The sequence below is a fragment of the Onthophagus taurus genome, chromosome 1 (assembly GCF_036711975.1).
Source record: "Onthophagus taurus isolate NC chromosome 1, IU_Otau_3.0, whole genome shotgun sequence".
NCBI classification, from domain to species: domain Eukaryota; kingdom Metazoa; phylum Arthropoda; class Insecta; order Coleoptera; family Scarabaeidae; genus Onthophagus; species Onthophagus taurus.
In genome coordinates, this window is record NC_091966.1 from 36,934,633 (window position 1) to 36,952,206 (window position 17,574).

Sequence of the window (17,574 nt, forward strand, 5' to 3'; positions counted from 1 at the left end):
AAACTCAAAAATCAAATGATGTTCTTTTCTATTTTCTATTTTGTTCTTCAAATCGATAAGTTTATTGCAAAAAGAAACATGTATATATCGTATCAGTTTCTCTTTAGATCATACGATAGAACGATGGTATCTGAAAGTGCAGTTCAAATTTCAAGTCAATCGAATGAGTAGTTTTTTAGGAATCGTGTTAACCAGATGTAACAAGGATGTTTCGAGAAAACTGCACTTACAGTTTCATGTACTACAATGTTATGTTGATTTAACGTTTATAAGTTCTACATTCAGTCAGACGCAAGATTTGAGATATATAACATTAAAATCTGTCAAACCGTTCTTTAGTTATAGCGTGACTAACAATTAACAACATCTTACCATTATTTTACTATTTATTACCACCCTATTACCACTATTTCTCAGAAATTATTAAATTTTAGACGAACATCAGAGAGACAAAAAAGTTTTAGAATAGTTTTATCTATCTAACTGAATAGAATAAATTTAATCTAAATTTTTCCAATGTATTTATCATCTGCATAAAAAAATGTTAGCAAAAATGTAAAGGGGATAGTTACATTTAATAGTTTAGAAGGGTAGGTTGAAAGTACAAATAGGGTCAAAACGTGCCCTATTATGAGTTAAACATATTCCCCAAATTTCATTTTTCTAGCGTTTATGGTTTTTAAGAAAAAAAAATTAAACCAAAATTTTCCGCCATTTTTGGAGGGGTGTAGCTCCTTAGGGGAGCCGAAGTCGCCCATGGTTCACATATCGAAGTACCCTTAAAATTCACTAAAGAATTTCGATTTGGGCCCACTTTTACCACCTCTTGATAAATTTATCCGATAGATAATTACCATGGTTACAGCGGTTTTAAGCGCTCTCATTGGTTAAGAGCTCCAATTTATCTATCGGTTAAATTTATCAAGAGGTGGTAAAAGTGGGCCTTAATGATTATCAAAAATTATTTCCCAATTATAATAATTATCAAAACTTGTTTCTTTCATTAGAATGTGTATATGTTACAGTTACAGCATTCATTCCGTGAATGTACACATTGTCTAGTCAATGCATACATTAACAAACTCATCTAGTTAATGTGTATATAAAATACGAAATGTAAACTTTTACTAGTTGATGTATACAATTACTAATGACGCCCAGTTAAAGGTTAAAGTAGGTTTACTAGTATATTACATAACGAAACTCAACCCAACCCAAAAAATGGTTACTATTATACTTACTTGCATCACATGCAATCCCTTCCATTAAATTATACCGTAAATTTTCTTTGTTATAACTTTTACTAACTTTAGCATATGCATACACTGCCTAGTTTATATACACATTCACTAGTAAATGTATACACTCTATGACTGGTAAATACTTTCACTAAAACGTTACGTTTATGTATACATTGACTGGCTAATGTGTTCATTAACTGAAATGCACGCTTTACCTGTAACATATGTAAGGCTTTGATATGAGCATTGACTATTTTATACCAGACTGCTAACCGCTACGTAAAAATTGGTAACGCGTAAAGTGTTATTTTTGGATTTGTCCGCTATGGGGGCGCTGGTGGATTTTATAATAATAATGGATATGATTAAGAGATGGCAGCACTATTTTTGATTTATATTTCTTATATAAATCTCTTATAAACCCCTCTTATATTTTCTTGTACTAATAATAAAAATTGTTTAATATTTCTTTTTTAATTAATAAATAAAATTTTATTGTATGAAAACATTATACGTTTTCCGTAAAAACCGGTTGTTTCTACAAGTTTATTTTCATTAAAAAATAATATTAATTTTTAGAGAATTTTTTTCAATACTTTGAACAATTTTAAGAGTTGTTCTATCTGGTTTTAAGTTAAGTACTTGGGGAAATCCCGAGATAACTGACAGATTGTTTCCACCAGTTTCTACGGAAAAAGTTGGTAAAGGCGGGCTTAACGTCGCAGGCGGAGTTTATTTTAGTTTATTTGCTTTAAATATCTATAATTATTATTTAAAACTAGTTATTAAACCTAAAATTATTGGTCTTTAATTGTAAACAAGCTTTATCTTTTATTAATATTTTGAAATAATATAGTAATAAGGGGTTAAAAGGCACGGAAACAAAATATATTAAAAGGTCGAGCTTGAGCGGAGAGTAGAGGATTTCCATTAAAGTCCATCCTAAATAAAATATTGAAACATTTATTATAGTACTTGAGGTAGAGGTACTTCAGATAGAGATACTTGAGGTAGTGATAGAGGCACTTGAGATAGAGATAGAGGTACTTGAGGTAGGGGTACTTGGCTAGATATACTTCAATGAAGTGGCGATCCAGTTCGCGTATCGTGTAGATCTAGCTTTATACAAGCATATGTTGTTTCTTCTAAGAAGAAAACCTTTCGGAAGAAGAACGCATCCCTGGAAGAGCTAGAGGTCGAGCTAGAGAGATAAAGATAAATAAATAAATAAACAAACAAAGATAAAATTATTCTTAATTTTTAAAATGTTACTTTCTTTGAAAAAAGTTGATGTCTTTTTTATGTATGACTCTTTATCCAACTCAACGAGGCCTGCATTTTTGTCTCCCATGGTAACAATACGATTTTCTATTTTAATTTTATGTTTCAGATTTTTAATGATGCGAAGAATTAATTTAGTATGGAAAGATTTTATGTTGACGTTCTTATTCCCACTCGTTTTCCCTCACTCTTTCACCTTTATCATCTGGCGAACGTTCCTTATGACCTTCAGTCCCATTTCATCCCTCATCATGTTGACTCAAGTTATTTAATTTTAAAGGAAATTTTAACGTGTTAATTGTAAGTTTAAAAATTTTCTTTCTTTTTTGATTTCTTATATTTAGTTATTATGGTTCTTTCTCTATAGGTTTGGTAATTTGTTTTGTCGTTAATTTTTAACATTTATTTTTAAACACTTTGAAAAACGAGATTTACGATGAATAGAAAAACGCCATTTTAATTTTTTGGATTTTTCAATTTACTCTTCAAGTTTTTTTACATTTGAATTTTTCGTAAACGGAATCTTTTTGAAGAAATACTCTGAAACAATACTCTCTTCACTCTCGATGCTCCTACACCGACGGTAATTATATATATTTTTTATCTGTGTTTTTGTTATATCTGAATGTTCCTTAGTCCTGCCTGAAGAAGAACGATAATCGTTCGAAATCTTCGAAGATAGCACCGAAATAAAATATTTTCATCGTTTATACGACTTTTAATTTTTTTAGCAGCAAAAAACCATACAACTTACCTGGAAAAAAACCACCAAATCGATAATAGAGGCATCTCCAATAGGCCCCGAGATCAAGAAAACCTTAATCCCTCGGGAAAAATCAAGCAGGTGCCCCAAACTCTATGGTCTGCCCAAAATCCCCTCCCTCAGGAAGGCTGCTCCGGATCGGGGACGGTGTAGGACCGTTTTCCAAATGGCTGACAAGTGCAGGGCGTCATCTCTCTTGTTGAAGGTACCGTTCTTCTCTATTTCGCTGGACTCGCGGATGAGTCTGGTGCTCCAATGTGGAACGTTGGCTATTTCCATATCTGAAGCTGCTAGTTTTCCATATATACATATACATAGAATAATCATGCAAAATAATTTGATATTAAAATAGTATTATTTAAGTGTTTGCCTAACCTATCCTTTGATATGGACTCCCCCGCTGATAGAATGAGAGTCATTCAGCTTGCGCATACTACATATCAATCCTATTATTCCACGTGGAAAATAACCATGATGCTCTGATCTCAATGAGAGTTAGTACTTTCATGGAGGCATTGTCGTTAGCGAGGCTTCCAAACCCTCCAGCAAGCCTATGAAGTGGGTATAGTTGCATCATGGTTATTTTCCACGTGGAACAATAGGATTGATATGCTGTATTCCCAAGCCGAATGACTCTCATTCTGTCAGCGGATGGAGTCAATATCAAAGTATAGGTTCGGCAAACACTTAAATAATACTATTTTAATATTCAATTATTTTGCACGAATTTTCTATTTATATGTACATATGGTACACTGGCTCAAGATATAGAAGTATTCAATATATTTTCCACGAGGAATTATAATAAAAATTGCATATATACGTATAACTAAAATATTCGTGCAAAATAATTTGATATTAAAATACTATTATTTAAGTGTTTGCCTAACCTACCATTTAAATGACTCCACGTATCTATCGACTGGAAGTCTGGCCCCTAGTTAGAAAAAAAATAATTTTGATTAAATTCGCTATAACTAATGAACGGTTTGACCGATTTTAATGTTCTATATCTCAAACGAAAGCTTGCGTCTGGCTGAATAATTATGTGTCAAGTATATTGAACACTTCCATATCTGAATCTGCTAGTTTTCCATATGTATATGTAAATAGAATAATCATGCAAAATAATTTGATATTAAAATAGTATTATTTAAGTGTTTTTCCTAACCTATCCTTTGATATGGACTCCCCCGCTGATAGAATGGGAGTCATTCAGCTTGCGCATACTACATATCAATCCTATTATTCCACGTGGAAAATAACCATGATGCTCTGATCTCAATGAGAGTTAGTACTTTCATGGAGGCATTGTCGTTAGCGAGGCTTCCAAACCCTCCAGCATGCCTATGAAGTGGGTATAGTTGCATCATGGTTATTTTCCACGTGGAATAATAGGATTGATATGCTGTATGCCCAAGCCGAATGACTCTCATTCTGTCAGCGGAAGGAGTCGATATCAGAGGATAGGTTCGGCAAACACTTAAATAATACTATTTTAATATTAAATAATTTTGCACGAATGTTCTATTCATATGTACATATGGTACACTAGCTCAAGATATGGAAGTATTCAATATATTTTCCACAAGGAATAATATTTTTAATATTTTAATAATAATATTTTATTTCTCCATTTTACAAAAAAGCATAGAGTGCGTCAATTTAACAATAATTACATTGTGATATAATACAAATTGAATTCAAACATTAAATTGGAAAAACATGTCAATGGTATATATCGGATTTTCCGTGACAATAGCTTTCAGTCTCCTCCGGAATCTTGGAACTGGCAGATTCTTTAAACATGATTCTTCTCTCGTTTGTGCCCATAGTTTAAGCTAGATTTACGCTAAGTTTTCTTTATTTATTCTCGTTTTCCTCACCATTACCGCTAATAAGAATTTTTTATTTTTATTTTTGTACCTAAATTAGTTTATGTAAGTAGTCGTTATTAGAGTATATGCGATAAGATAATTTATAATAATTAGTATTGTAGCGTCTATGTTCGAATATATGCCTTAAATATTGTATTTTTTCTTTAATTTATTTAAATAGATTATATTTATTTATTTCTTTCATAATTTGTTTCAATAGTAGATCCCACGGTTAGGCACGGAGGCCCTAGCGTTTGCTTTACATAACTTTTATTTTATTTAATTTTTTTTTCTTTAATAGATGCGTGCGCCAATTCACGCCCTCAAATCACTAAACAAGATACATTAAAAGACATTTCCACATTTAAATATTGTTATTATTTCCTTCAGTAAAATGTTTCTTAGTCCTACTTCATTTTGGTGCGTTTTTAAGATTCTTTCTAAGGAGAATTTTAAATAGTAACGATTGTATCTAAGTAACACCAATGAACTTTATGTATTAATTGTTAGCTATCGACCCTTAAACATTAAACCCTTGAGCAAAGTGAAAGCATTTTATTCCTCGGATAATGAGAGAAATGAAGAAAACTTTTTCAGATGCTATTTCTTTGATGTCATTTAGATACAGTGTATATATATAATAATAATAATAATAATACACTTTATTGTACCAAAAACAAAATACAAATTGCAGAAAAAAAAAGAAAATTAAACATGAATTATTCTTTTTTGGTACAAACCACAAGGCGCCAATTCAGGAAGCCGAAGCTCCTGTTCTTCCATTGGAACCTCAACAAAATAAAGCCAAGTAAATTTGAGAATAAAGAGCACAATAAGAAACATAAAAAACAGAAACAATAAATTCGCATTTATAAGTACTGATTATGGCACCAATATCTAAGAATATGTAACTAAAAATAAAATAAATAAAGTAAATAACCAAAAATAAATATATATATAATATAATAAAACTAAACAGTAAGCATCATAAAAAAAGCATAAAATGAATCTTGTAGCCAAATAAAAAAAAAGAAATGGATGAAACAAGAAAAAGCAAAAAAACAAGGGAAGCTATGACGCGTATCCAGCAGCACATTGAGATAAGGCAACACCTCGTCTCAATGCCTCAGTCTGTGAATCAAACATTCGTCTAAAAAGGCGAGACCTGAAAACCGAGACATTGGCCGTCCAATCCGATTCCATAATGAGGTTATAGGACTTATAGATATGATAAGAGAAAGATCTTTGAAATAATGAAGTTCTATGGGCAGGTGGTACAATAAGACAACGCGTTCTCATTTGACGAGCATTTACATCCTTATTCCTAAATTTAATCTTTTTAAATAAATAATGCGGAGCTTGAGAGATCATCAACCTATGGTAAAAAAAAAATATATATATATATATATATATATATATATATATAGGTGACGTCCTTTGAGGTCGGGGCTAATTGATCGTCTCTTTTCTTATTATGACTCTATCTCACTTATCTACATTTATTCTCTTTTTGAGAATAAACAGTGCGTGATGCAACCCAACATATACAGTTGCCGATTTTATACATATGGTTAGCAATCTGGAGTAGTATAATCAATGATATTAGACAAAACTTATTATTATCCTGCATCTCATGCGAGAAGTTATAGCCGCAATCTTCGTTGTTCTAGAATAGCTTCAACATCAGGCAAAATCCTATCTTTTTCAAGACTAGTAGAGGAAATACAGTTGTAAGTGCTGAAGGGGAAGATATAGAGCCCGCAATAAAGGATTGTAATCGTCATATTAAGGTGATGAACGTTGCGCTAAAGGTAGCCAATACAAGTGGTGAGAAGCACCACATAACCACTTGTGCTACCAGTTGTCCAGAAGAAAATATTGATGAAAATACACTATCGTGTATAAGAGTACGTTATCATTTATCATGTACTAATTAATAGCTTAAATAGTTTATTCAATTACAATTACATTATTTTACTTACGGTGAATACAAAGAATCAAATGATGCGTCCAGAACACAGTACTTACTACAACGGCATCAAGTTTAATTTTTAAACTGTGTTGCTTACACCAGTGATAAGGATTCAAAAATATTTGTATGCCGCTATTAATTTTGTTGCCAATAATATTCATAAAGAAAACAACAAAATGCTAATATTAGTCCTAAAGTCCATAAAGCAAAAGCACCTCCGACGTGATCAAATTTCAATGGTGTTATTTGCGCTTTAGGTGGTTGAGTGGAAAATTCAACTATCCTTTGAACGGTTTTGTCGGAATGTTTAATAACAGACTAAAATTAGATAATATTTAAAAATTATTTCGTACTTTAATTTGATTTGTTTTACATGGTATTCCCAATATTGTACCAATCCACTTTGAGATATTTTCAATAATAAAGCATCCACCAAAGGTAATAAAACGGACCCTTTTCTAGTGTATAAAACAATAAATCCAGCATAAATATCTTCCTCTAAAATCCGCCTTTGTCTAGCTCCTTCGACACTTATATAATCAGCCAAAGCAAAATTTCCTTCTTGTAAATGTTCAATAGCAAATGCAAATTCATCTTTGTTCAATTTCGATAAATTAGCTTCTCCGGTTATAACGAAATTTTGAACTAATTTTTTATGAACCGCCTTAAAAAAATTAAATTTTATTTCCAACTAATTTTTTTTTGTTTAAATTACCGAATTGGAATCTGCAATCGATTCAACCCAAACAATATCAGTAGCGCCCCATTTAAAATCAGAATCAGCGAAATCTTTATTAGTTTTTAATATTCTTGTGTATCTTGGTATCGTCATGTTACTAGCAAGTCCGCTACTATAAATCGTCGCAACTATTAGACCAAGCGTAAGTAACAAAGCGTAAATAAATCTTGGTGTTAACTTATTCGGGATTGAAACCACGTTTTGACTTAAAAAAATTGCCTCGGTTTGGAGAATTGAAATAATTACGTTTTCTCGTATATCAAATCGATTATTGTTGGAAAATAGAACTAAGAAGATTGAGAGGAAAGAAAATATTAATGAGAAAACCCATGCGATCCACATTGATGTACTAAATGATATGAATGGGGTTAACCAACCACCTTCTAATCTACAAAAAAAAAATAAGTAACGAAAATCAATCGATGGTGATCTGGCAATAGCTGCTGATTAACTTTTTATACTGTTTTATTAGATCTACAGTGCGAGACAACATTTAACGAAACCAATATGTATATTAGGGTAAACGAGTGATTAAATAACAATAAGACGTTGATATCATATTGAAGAGGGGTAACTTTTACATTTTTTAGTACCTCTTTGTTTCAAAGGTTTTTGTTAAAAGCTGCTTATTATTACATAGCTGTGACCAAGCAGGAATTCACAACATCTTGAAAGATGGATTGAGGAGACTATGTCAGATAAAGGAAGATCCAGAGATCAAATTTTGGATCTAAGTTAATGTATGATCGTAACAATGAAGATTATTTTCCTTCTTATTATCTGTTTAGTAGCCGTAAGGGTGATTCACTTTCAGCAAGTGAATCTGAAAAATGTAAGGTAATGCATGAGGTAAGCGATAGCATTCAAAGAAACAATACCGCACATGAGTGAATGAAAAAATTGCGGAAAAATTGAATGAACCTGAACCTTAGCAAATAAAGCAAATAAATAGACGAAGTTTCAAAGTTTTGGCGAAATTCTAACCAATGAGTGCAAGCTTTCTTCTTCTTCACAAATCAACGCCTAACTATTTTTTATTGCTCCTGTTAAACTTGATATTTAACCCAATAGCGTTATGTTTATATCTAATCTATGAAGTTGTAATAAAATATTGTTACTAAGACGATGTGTTATCTGGAGCTGATTCTAGACCGCTACGTCCTTAAGACTTATATCATTGGTTTCAACTATGCTCCATGGTTTACGCATGATGCTAAACGTTGCTTGATTACTGATAATTAATACTGAATATGATTGCTGTTACAATGAATTTTGAAGTGTGGAAGCTTATGAAGTCTAAGCTGAAGATTATTCACCAGTGCAGCTTGTCTTGCCAATCTTGTGTGCCTCATACAGGTGCAAAAGAAAATATGATGTACAAAAGCAAAATATCATAGGGAGTAGCAAATTATAAGGCGTAAAATCAAAGGATGAGGGTCCGAAATCCAACCATGATTATATAGGTAGGTGACATAGGTAGGAACAAAACAATATTCTACGTAATCTGTCTTGGGCTGACATAAAATATGATGCTGAGATAGGTACAGATATTAAAATATTAGGCAATAACTAATCATGAGACGTAAAAGCAAAAGATGAAGGATAGAAACACAATCATGATCATTTATAAAAAGAAACATCATGCGTAGAAGATATATTGAACACAAATTAACAAATAATGATATTTAACTCAATAATATTATGTCTATATCTAATCTATGAGGTTGCGATAAAAGATTGTTACTAAAACGATGTGTTATTTGGAACTGATTCTGTTATTTTGAATTAGGTGAGGAATTATTTAGGAACATTTACAGCATATTAGGCCGCTACGTCCTTAAGACTTATATCATTGGTGGTAACTATCCTCCATGGTTCACGTTTAGCATCATAAACGTTGCTTGATGACTGCTAATTGATACTGAATATGATTGCTATTGCAATGAATTTAAAAGTTTGGAAGCTTATGAAGTCTAAGCTGAAGATTGTTCACCAGTGCAGTTTGTCTTGCCGAACTTGTTTACCTCATACCTTTGCCATCACCGTAACTACTACTATAGGCGTTTTAGGCAAGTATTCACTGCAAACGCACCAGTTTCTATAAGTAACAAACAAAAACGATTGGAAGATGTGTATGGAATTCTGTAAGGGATTTGTATGGAGTTACAAAATGGAGAAATTGAATTATTCAGTGCTATTAAAACCTCTAGAGAAATTAGAAGAAACTCTTATCTATACAAAGATATACAGTTACACACAATATTTTAAAGTTTGCGTAGTTACAAATATTAAGGTACTCTGTTATGATCCCAATATGCAACACAAACTATGTTTTAGTGATGAGTTTCAAGATCTTCTTTCAAGTCTTAAGGTATTGACTCCAACTTCAAAATTTTTCATGGCAGTATAAGACATCAATTACAGAACAGAAGAAGAAAGATTTACAAACAATACGTGTCATCTGGTATCAATAGTAATGACACTAAATTAAAGTCAATGACCAATAATTACAACATGGTTTGAGGTTGTTCATATTTTCAATAATTTTGTATGTCATGCCACAGATTCATGCCCTATCTCATACATACGTTCTACCATTCAAAGACAAGATGACAATCCTGCAATAAAAAAATGTTTGAACCACTAAATATTTAAATGAAATGTTAAAGTAGTGATATATAAACAAAATCTTTTTTTTAGTATTTATAGCAATTATTGTCAGATCACTATTAAAAATTTAAATTATGCTTTTGAAAAAGGTATTCATTATTACATTGGTCCTGGTACTAAAACAGTAACTCCAGATCGAACAAAAGCTTTTGAAACATCTAAATAGTGATAGTCGTGGTACCACATAAACATTCCAGCTTAAAAATAATTTTTTTATTACAAAACTAATATCGCTAATAATTTATCTACCAAATCCGATGTCGCATTCATCTTTGGCTATGTTCCCTAAAATTCCAATCCCCGTAAAATTTTCTCTGGCTTCCCCCCAAAGTTCTTCATCAAAATCTTTTACAATAAAAGTCATGTTGTGTACTTTAGCTAATTCTAAAGCAACCGTTAATTCGGTTCCGTCGAAATAATCGATGATCGCGTATGGTTTGTAAGTTATCGTTCCTATTCTTAAAGTTCTTCCGTGTTGATTTGTTAATTTATCGGGGTATAAATCATTTCCGTACAAAAAACTGGAATTTTTTCCAAACCATTCATCCAAAATATAGATTTCATTAAAATTAATAATCCCAACGTATTTATGCGTATACAATTTCCAAGTTATTTCTTCTTCGATTTCGTTATTATCAGGAAATATCGCAACTATATCAGAAACATAATCAATTTCTTTTGAATTAAAAACTTCCGTAGTATTTTTTAAAAATCCTTCTGTAGGTAAAATTAAATATTTTCTGGTATTAAATCGATTATGACCACGTTTTATGGAAGATTCCACAGTAATAAAATCTTGTTTGGGATTTTTTGTACTTAATATAAAATTTTCGCAATAAAATTTCGTGTATATTTTTGGATATCTTTTGAATGATTCAACGTTTAATAATACGATAGGTAATTCACCTTTATATTCAAACATCGACGTTTCATCGTTAATAACATACAAACAATTTGTTGTTTCTTTATTCAAATAGTTTTCAATTATTATAGTTGATAGAGTTATCAAAATCGAATTCATTTAGATGAATTGGTGATCAATGCAATTTTAGTGATGAAAGAAAAAAGAATAAATTGATTTTATACCATTGTAATTGTGTAAATGTTATATAAAATTAATTTCATTTCAACATGCAATTTTGTTTGAGTTAATAATCAATAAATGAAACGCATTTAAAAAATATTTTTTTAATCATATTTATTTACGTGTTCGTTTCATTGAACGATACTTATTATTTATTGGGTTTCATATTTACCTTGACAATTAATTTATAACGATAAATAACTATAAATATTTTTTTAAATTACACATATTCAATTTATTTATTATTTCTTGGTAGAATATACACTAAATTGTACAATTAATAGTATTATAGTGATCAATATTTTTTTATCCACAAATTTAATCTTTTTTGTTTATTTTATAAATATAATTTTTAGATATAAATTTTTTAACCATCGTATTTAATATCGTAAATTTTTTTTAAATCGTGTAAATAGTACTTTTTATATAGATTGGTAACTTTAAAATTAAGAGTTAGACGTTTCTTAACTTATATTATCTTATAAATTTAAAGTTATCAATCTGGATAGGAAAGTCTTCACAAAAAAATTGTACAACATCCCACACATGTTTAATGCGAATATGATACAGATTTTTTTTAATCTAAATTGGCTCTAGGTACGAAAACTAATAAAGTGTAATGATAAATATTTTCTGTATACGTGTAGGAAGCATATTAACGACTTGCTTCTTGCTTTGTATGCAGATATAGTGTCATACGTTAATAATACATTACTAATTTCTTTGGTTATGAGAAATTGTTGTTTGCAGATGGCCAGAAGATTTTTGCTTCTATTTAGCTAACAGTAGGGTGTGCGATTGTTCAACGTGATCTAATAATACATTCTTTCTTCATGCAACATTAGTACCTCAACGTTGCCTGTATTATTAATATGTAGCTATTTCAATATAATATTGGGGAATTGCCATATTTTCATTGACTCTTAATCATTTGTAAAAAACCTCGTTTTTGGTAACTTTAAGAAATTTTAAATGAACCTCATTCAAAGCCAAAAACCTGTTCTAAATTTGTACTAAATTTTTAATGTTTCTTGAAGGAAAAACTCAAAATTGAAAAAAATAGGCAAACTGCTACTCGCCTAATTGTCATAATCAAATTAATTAGAAAATGCGGACAAAGCTACACAGAAGATGAGCTGCGAGGCATGTTTGGAGTGGTTTCTGTAAGAACTACGCTACGGAGTTTGTTGTTTTAATTAGTAGGGTTATTGCTTTTAGTAAGTATTTGGATTATAGGTTGATGTGCAGAACATGAGTAACTTGGTCATAACTTTATGTAGTTGGAATTTGTGCGACTTGTACCACTCTTGTGCATAGAAACAGAGTGAATTTGATTCTACAAAATCATGCGAATTTGTCCACTTCTATTTTTATCATATCTGTGCACTTGATCTTGTCTTTGAGGCAGAGATATGAAACTATTAGATCTGGGATTTATCTCTTATTGTTTATCTCTTATCATATATGTAATACAATATGATAACACATATATGTATTCAATTGCTTCCTCCAAGTTTTCAAAACTATGCAAAACGTGTCTACTTTATGCTTGTATTAGAGAAGGGAGAAAGGAATGATATAAACATTTATCCCCCGATTACCATTCTTTGCAACTTTAGTAAGATTTTTGAGAATGTTCTGTATACTCAAGCAAAGAAAAGTAATGAAAAGTTGATGAGAACACTATCTGTAGTATGTATGTTGAGTACACTTGAAGAAAGGCAGTTTGTGAAACTAAAAATCCTTGCCTAAGGCACAAAATGGTTAAAATTTCAATATCGTGCTGTTCTAACTTCAAAATTTTCCTATGCCTACTCAAAATTTATACAGTAAGAGTAAAAAATTAAATTGCAAATAAAAATTACAAAGTTATAAATAATGCAAACCTGAAACAAAATTGTTATTCGTTTTCGTTGTATTTTTGATTTATTTCAATGATTTAATAATTTAATTCTAATTTTTCATTCTAACTCTGTCATTTACTATCACGAACACGTAACATATTCTAGTTTAAGCAAATGTTAAACACGGTGGCAAGGACATTATAATTAATTTTTTGAAATCTAAATTTCGTGCTGCCCCATTCGGATTTATATATAGTCTCCTTTTTCTTCTATTCAATGGAGACACTAGAAATGCGTAAACTACATTTAGATATTTTTAAACATTGAAGTAACATTCAAGACTTGATTGCAAAAAAGGAATTAATGTGGGTAAAATTTTTTATAAGGACAAACATTCTTCAAACACTCGCCTTGAAAACCTGTGTTAGAACGTTGTACAAGAAGTTTGGTAGACCACCTACATTTATTTTGAAATATACAGTGTTCCAACTTTTAATTAGTAGGTTTTTCTAGGACAAACTCATCTTTTTAAGTTAAATAAATAAATAAATGGTAATAATTCCATTTGAATTATTTTTGTAATAGCTACATTCAAAATTGAGACGAATTATTACATTTAAATTTAAATTTTATCAGGAAATAATCTGGAAACTTTGAATTTTTATAGATATATAAGAAGCTCTTTTTTATAGTTATTTAGTTTAATAGTTTTTATAATTATTTAGTTTAATATTAATGTTAAAAAAATATTATAACAAATTATGAAAGAAATAAATTTTGTGTGATATGAACTTGTAGAATGTTCAAAATGTCAAGTTATAACATTTTGATACAAGACAAGCAATAAAAATAATTAAAATAAAGAACTCGGATATCTTCAGTTATGATAACCGTATCAAATATTTTCACATTAGTTACTCTAGTAACAGAGAAAAGTTTTTGGAAGGAAGGTTTTATATTAGAAATACATGTTATGACCTTTTTTCTAAATTTCACTGTAGTCTTATTTTTAGTGTAGAAAACTAATCAAAAATTCAAAGAGTATTACCAAGTTATCTGTTGATATCGCTGCTTATCGTGTTGTTTTGGATTTATACAACTTCGTATCTTTTAGTAAATTTTGCAGTAATATGATGGTGTTGTCATGGTTGTCTCAATATCTTCAGTTTCTTTTCCATTGCTTGTATAAATTTTTATATTTATGTCATCACATACTTAACTTTTTTAAGACTGAAGCTATCATAGTAGATATCATAGATATCAGAGTTGCATCACCTTTAAACACCGTTCTTCATTTAAATGTTGCAATTGGTACAGAACCTATACATTGTGGAACCATTCAGCCAAATAGAGAATCAAAATCTGTAAAGATCGACATGTCATAAAATTTATTGCAACTTCTCCTACGTTTGTCACTGTGAGTACCCGGTCTCACATATACTTGACATTCATTCATTAATAGAGACAATCAAAGCCCTTGAAGATATACGTGATCGCAGAGCTGTCTGATCTGTAAGCGATCTCGACTTCATTTTTTCAATTGCTGAAGATAACGCAACGCAATCTTGTCATATAAATAACTAGTGCATCGGAAATATACATTTGCTGCTCGCCGGTGATTGTAATCTTTAATACAAAACACGATTGATGTACTGAATCGTACTCGTTCTGGGCGTGATATAAATTTTTTGGCTTTTATTATTCAACAACGAGGTTCACCGTACAATGCTTAAAGTGATCTAGGTTATAAATGCATCAAAAATTTGGTACTTGCAATTTTGATTCATTTCAAATTAAAATGTTGTTCATGATATTGTATTTATTACGTGTATATGTCATTATGGACGATATCCATTTCTGTATGAGAGATCAGATCTCTAGGTTGCTAGAACTCGAGGTTGCTTCTACGGGAGTATTGCTCCAATTTTCCACTTTTGTGAAACTTTATCACTGCAAATCTGTATTGACTCGACACATCTCATGATACTTGGTGCTCTGAGATTTCTTACCTCATCACATCTTTCTGACCGTATTGAAAACAAATTCTAAGATAATTGTATACTATCGTGATTAGTAGGTAGCTCCATCAATAACAACTAATGGGGCATTTAAAGGAATGCACGAAAAGGGTGATGCGGAATCGGTGAGCAACATGTTGGAACTTTAAAGGGAATAATGAATCTTTTGGAATATCAGCAAACTTCCAATTTAAGTAACAGTCGCACTGAACTTCAGTACTGCTCCCCACAAGTTGGCGACAGAGTAAGTTTTAAAAATATAGAAACTATAAATTATGAGTGATTACTTTTACTCAAATATGTAATGAATTATGAAATATAATTAAGTATAAGGAAATATTTTCTGACGAGTTTTGAGTCGTTATGAGAACTTCTTAGAAACCCATATCATATTTAAATACAATTCGAATTTTTGGGGCCAAAATATTCTACACGTTTCGATGTTTAGACAATTTTTAAATGAGTCAGTTAAAATATTGGATTTTGTTTCCATATGAGTAAATACCCGGCCATTAATTGGACACCTCCAATTTATAATTGGGAAACTTGAAGCCCAAAACTCCATCATGATTGAACATGTTTGTGCTTTTTCAAAATTGTGCTAGGAACGCTCAAAATCCATCGTCCTCACATTGAACCACAAACTCTTAAAACAAAAATTTGTGACTGCAAAACGATCGCGGTGTAATTGGTGAAGGAAGTAGTTACGTCGATTTTTACATAAACATAAGTCTGAAGTTACATCGCTCAGATTCCAAACTTGCTGAAATTCTAAACTACAAGAATAAGTTAAAAATTATACTGACCAAACTCCAAGTTGCAAGACGAAGGTTGGAATTGGAACAAGTTACGAATTATTTTTCTGCTTTTAATTTAGTGTCTTGAATATTCAACGTTCTTAAATATTGGTGTGGTAAGATATGCAAGGTATTAATGTAAATGTTGATAAATATTAAAAAATATTAAATTATACTTAAAAATATTAACGCCATTAGTTTATGTCCACAAAAATTAAAAATTTCCAGTTTATTTATAGCTTTAGGCCCAACTTTGAATGATTAAATCTCGAAAGTTTATATAAAAACTTCATGTTATTTTGCTTAGTTTTATAATCACCCGATTAAAAGTTATAACATCCTGTATAATTGCATCAAATATAATATATAAACGACATACAATATTTACCAAAACACTATTCAGTGAAAAATTTATACCGTAGCTAATTTATAATTATGAATATAATATTTATGGAAATACCAATCGAATAAGGTTAGCACACAAAATTATGGATTGGTTTAAACAATTGATAAAACACAGTTGGTATACTTATTTAGGGACAAGACACATTTACTTATAACTATAAATAGTAAATATATACGTTACTTTTTTAATCAGATACAGTCTTTTCGTTATGTATTTAAATATAAATTAAAAATATAAAAGATTTGGTATTCAATCGTAACTAAATCGGAGATTTGACTCGATATTTAACAAATAACCTTTAATATATATTTAAAACATACTTTATCACACTATGTTATAAAAAAAATCTTAACAAATAAGAAATTATTATAAAATACGTTGATTTTAGAATATCATTTATTGCACGTTAAAGAAAAAATTGCAATGCAAATTAATAAATTTCATTTTGCTTATTGCAGCGTTTTTTTTATAAATGCAAGATTATGTACACCATAAAAAAGTCTTTATACTGACTAGAACATATTTGTATTAACTGACTAGCGTTTAAAGAAATTAAATTTGGTTTTAATTTTGTTGTTTAGCCATGCTTGTGTAATACTGTGGACATTCATTTGTTGGAGTAACAGATCTTTCTGTTGTATTTGGCAATTTATTTGGACTTTCGTAACCCTGTGTAGATAAATTTGTGGTAAGTGCAACATTGGTTATGTTATTATATTCAACTTGGCTGTTATCATTTAATAATTTATCCGATTCTCCACATTTAACGTATTGTTGTAATTTGTCTAAATAATTTACTGATGGGGCAACTGGGCTGTTATTATTAGAATTTTCGATATTTTCTAAAAAAAAAATTATAAAAATACCCCAAAAAAATTGTAA

The 17,574-nt window shown here is 30.3% G+C and overlaps 2 protein-coding genes and 1 long non-coding RNA gene across 5 annotated transcripts in view; 1 reads left to right on the top strand and 2 right to left on the bottom strand.

The window, feature by feature from the left end:
- Positions 1–2,420: 2,420 nt before the first annotated feature.
- LOC111428026 (uncharacterized) lies at positions 2,421–5,318 on the top strand. Of its 2 annotated transcripts, none has more exons than XR_011642335.1 (3): positions 2,421–2,822; positions 2,890–3,105; positions 3,254–5,318. It is a non-coding gene; the product is annotated as an uncharacterized lncRNA (long non-coding RNA). The 2 variants fall into 2 exon arrangements; XR_011642336.1 differs by having other exon boundaries at positions 2,493–2,822; positions 3,257–5,318.
- A 1,951-nt stretch (positions 5,319–7,269) lies between these two features.
- On the bottom strand, positions 7,270–11,564 carry LOC111421614 (probable glutamate receptor). The gene is made up of 5 exons (XM_071195639.1): positions 10,793–11,564; positions 10,647–10,740; positions 7,850–8,261; positions 7,508–7,798; positions 7,270–7,452 (listed from the first exon to the last, which is right to left on the bottom strand). The coding sequence occupies exons 1-5, from the start codon at positions 11,562–11,564 to the stop codon at positions 7,270–7,272; spliced, it is 1,752 nt and encodes a 583-aa protein (XP_071051740.1).
- Positions 11,565–11,737: 173 nt separating this feature from the next.
- Positions 11,738–17,574, bottom strand: part of LOC111421624 (Ret oncogene) — a 62,814-nt gene continuing 56,977 nt past the window's right edge. For both annotated transcript variants that reach the window (XM_023054812.2, XM_023054796.2), the window contains one exon: positions 11,738–17,534. In XM_023054812.2, the coding sequence (XP_022910580.1) occupies positions 17,257–17,534 (278 nt within the window). In that variant the 3' untranslated portion in view covers positions 11,738–17,256. The remainder of the gene's footprint in view (positions 17,535–17,574) is intronic.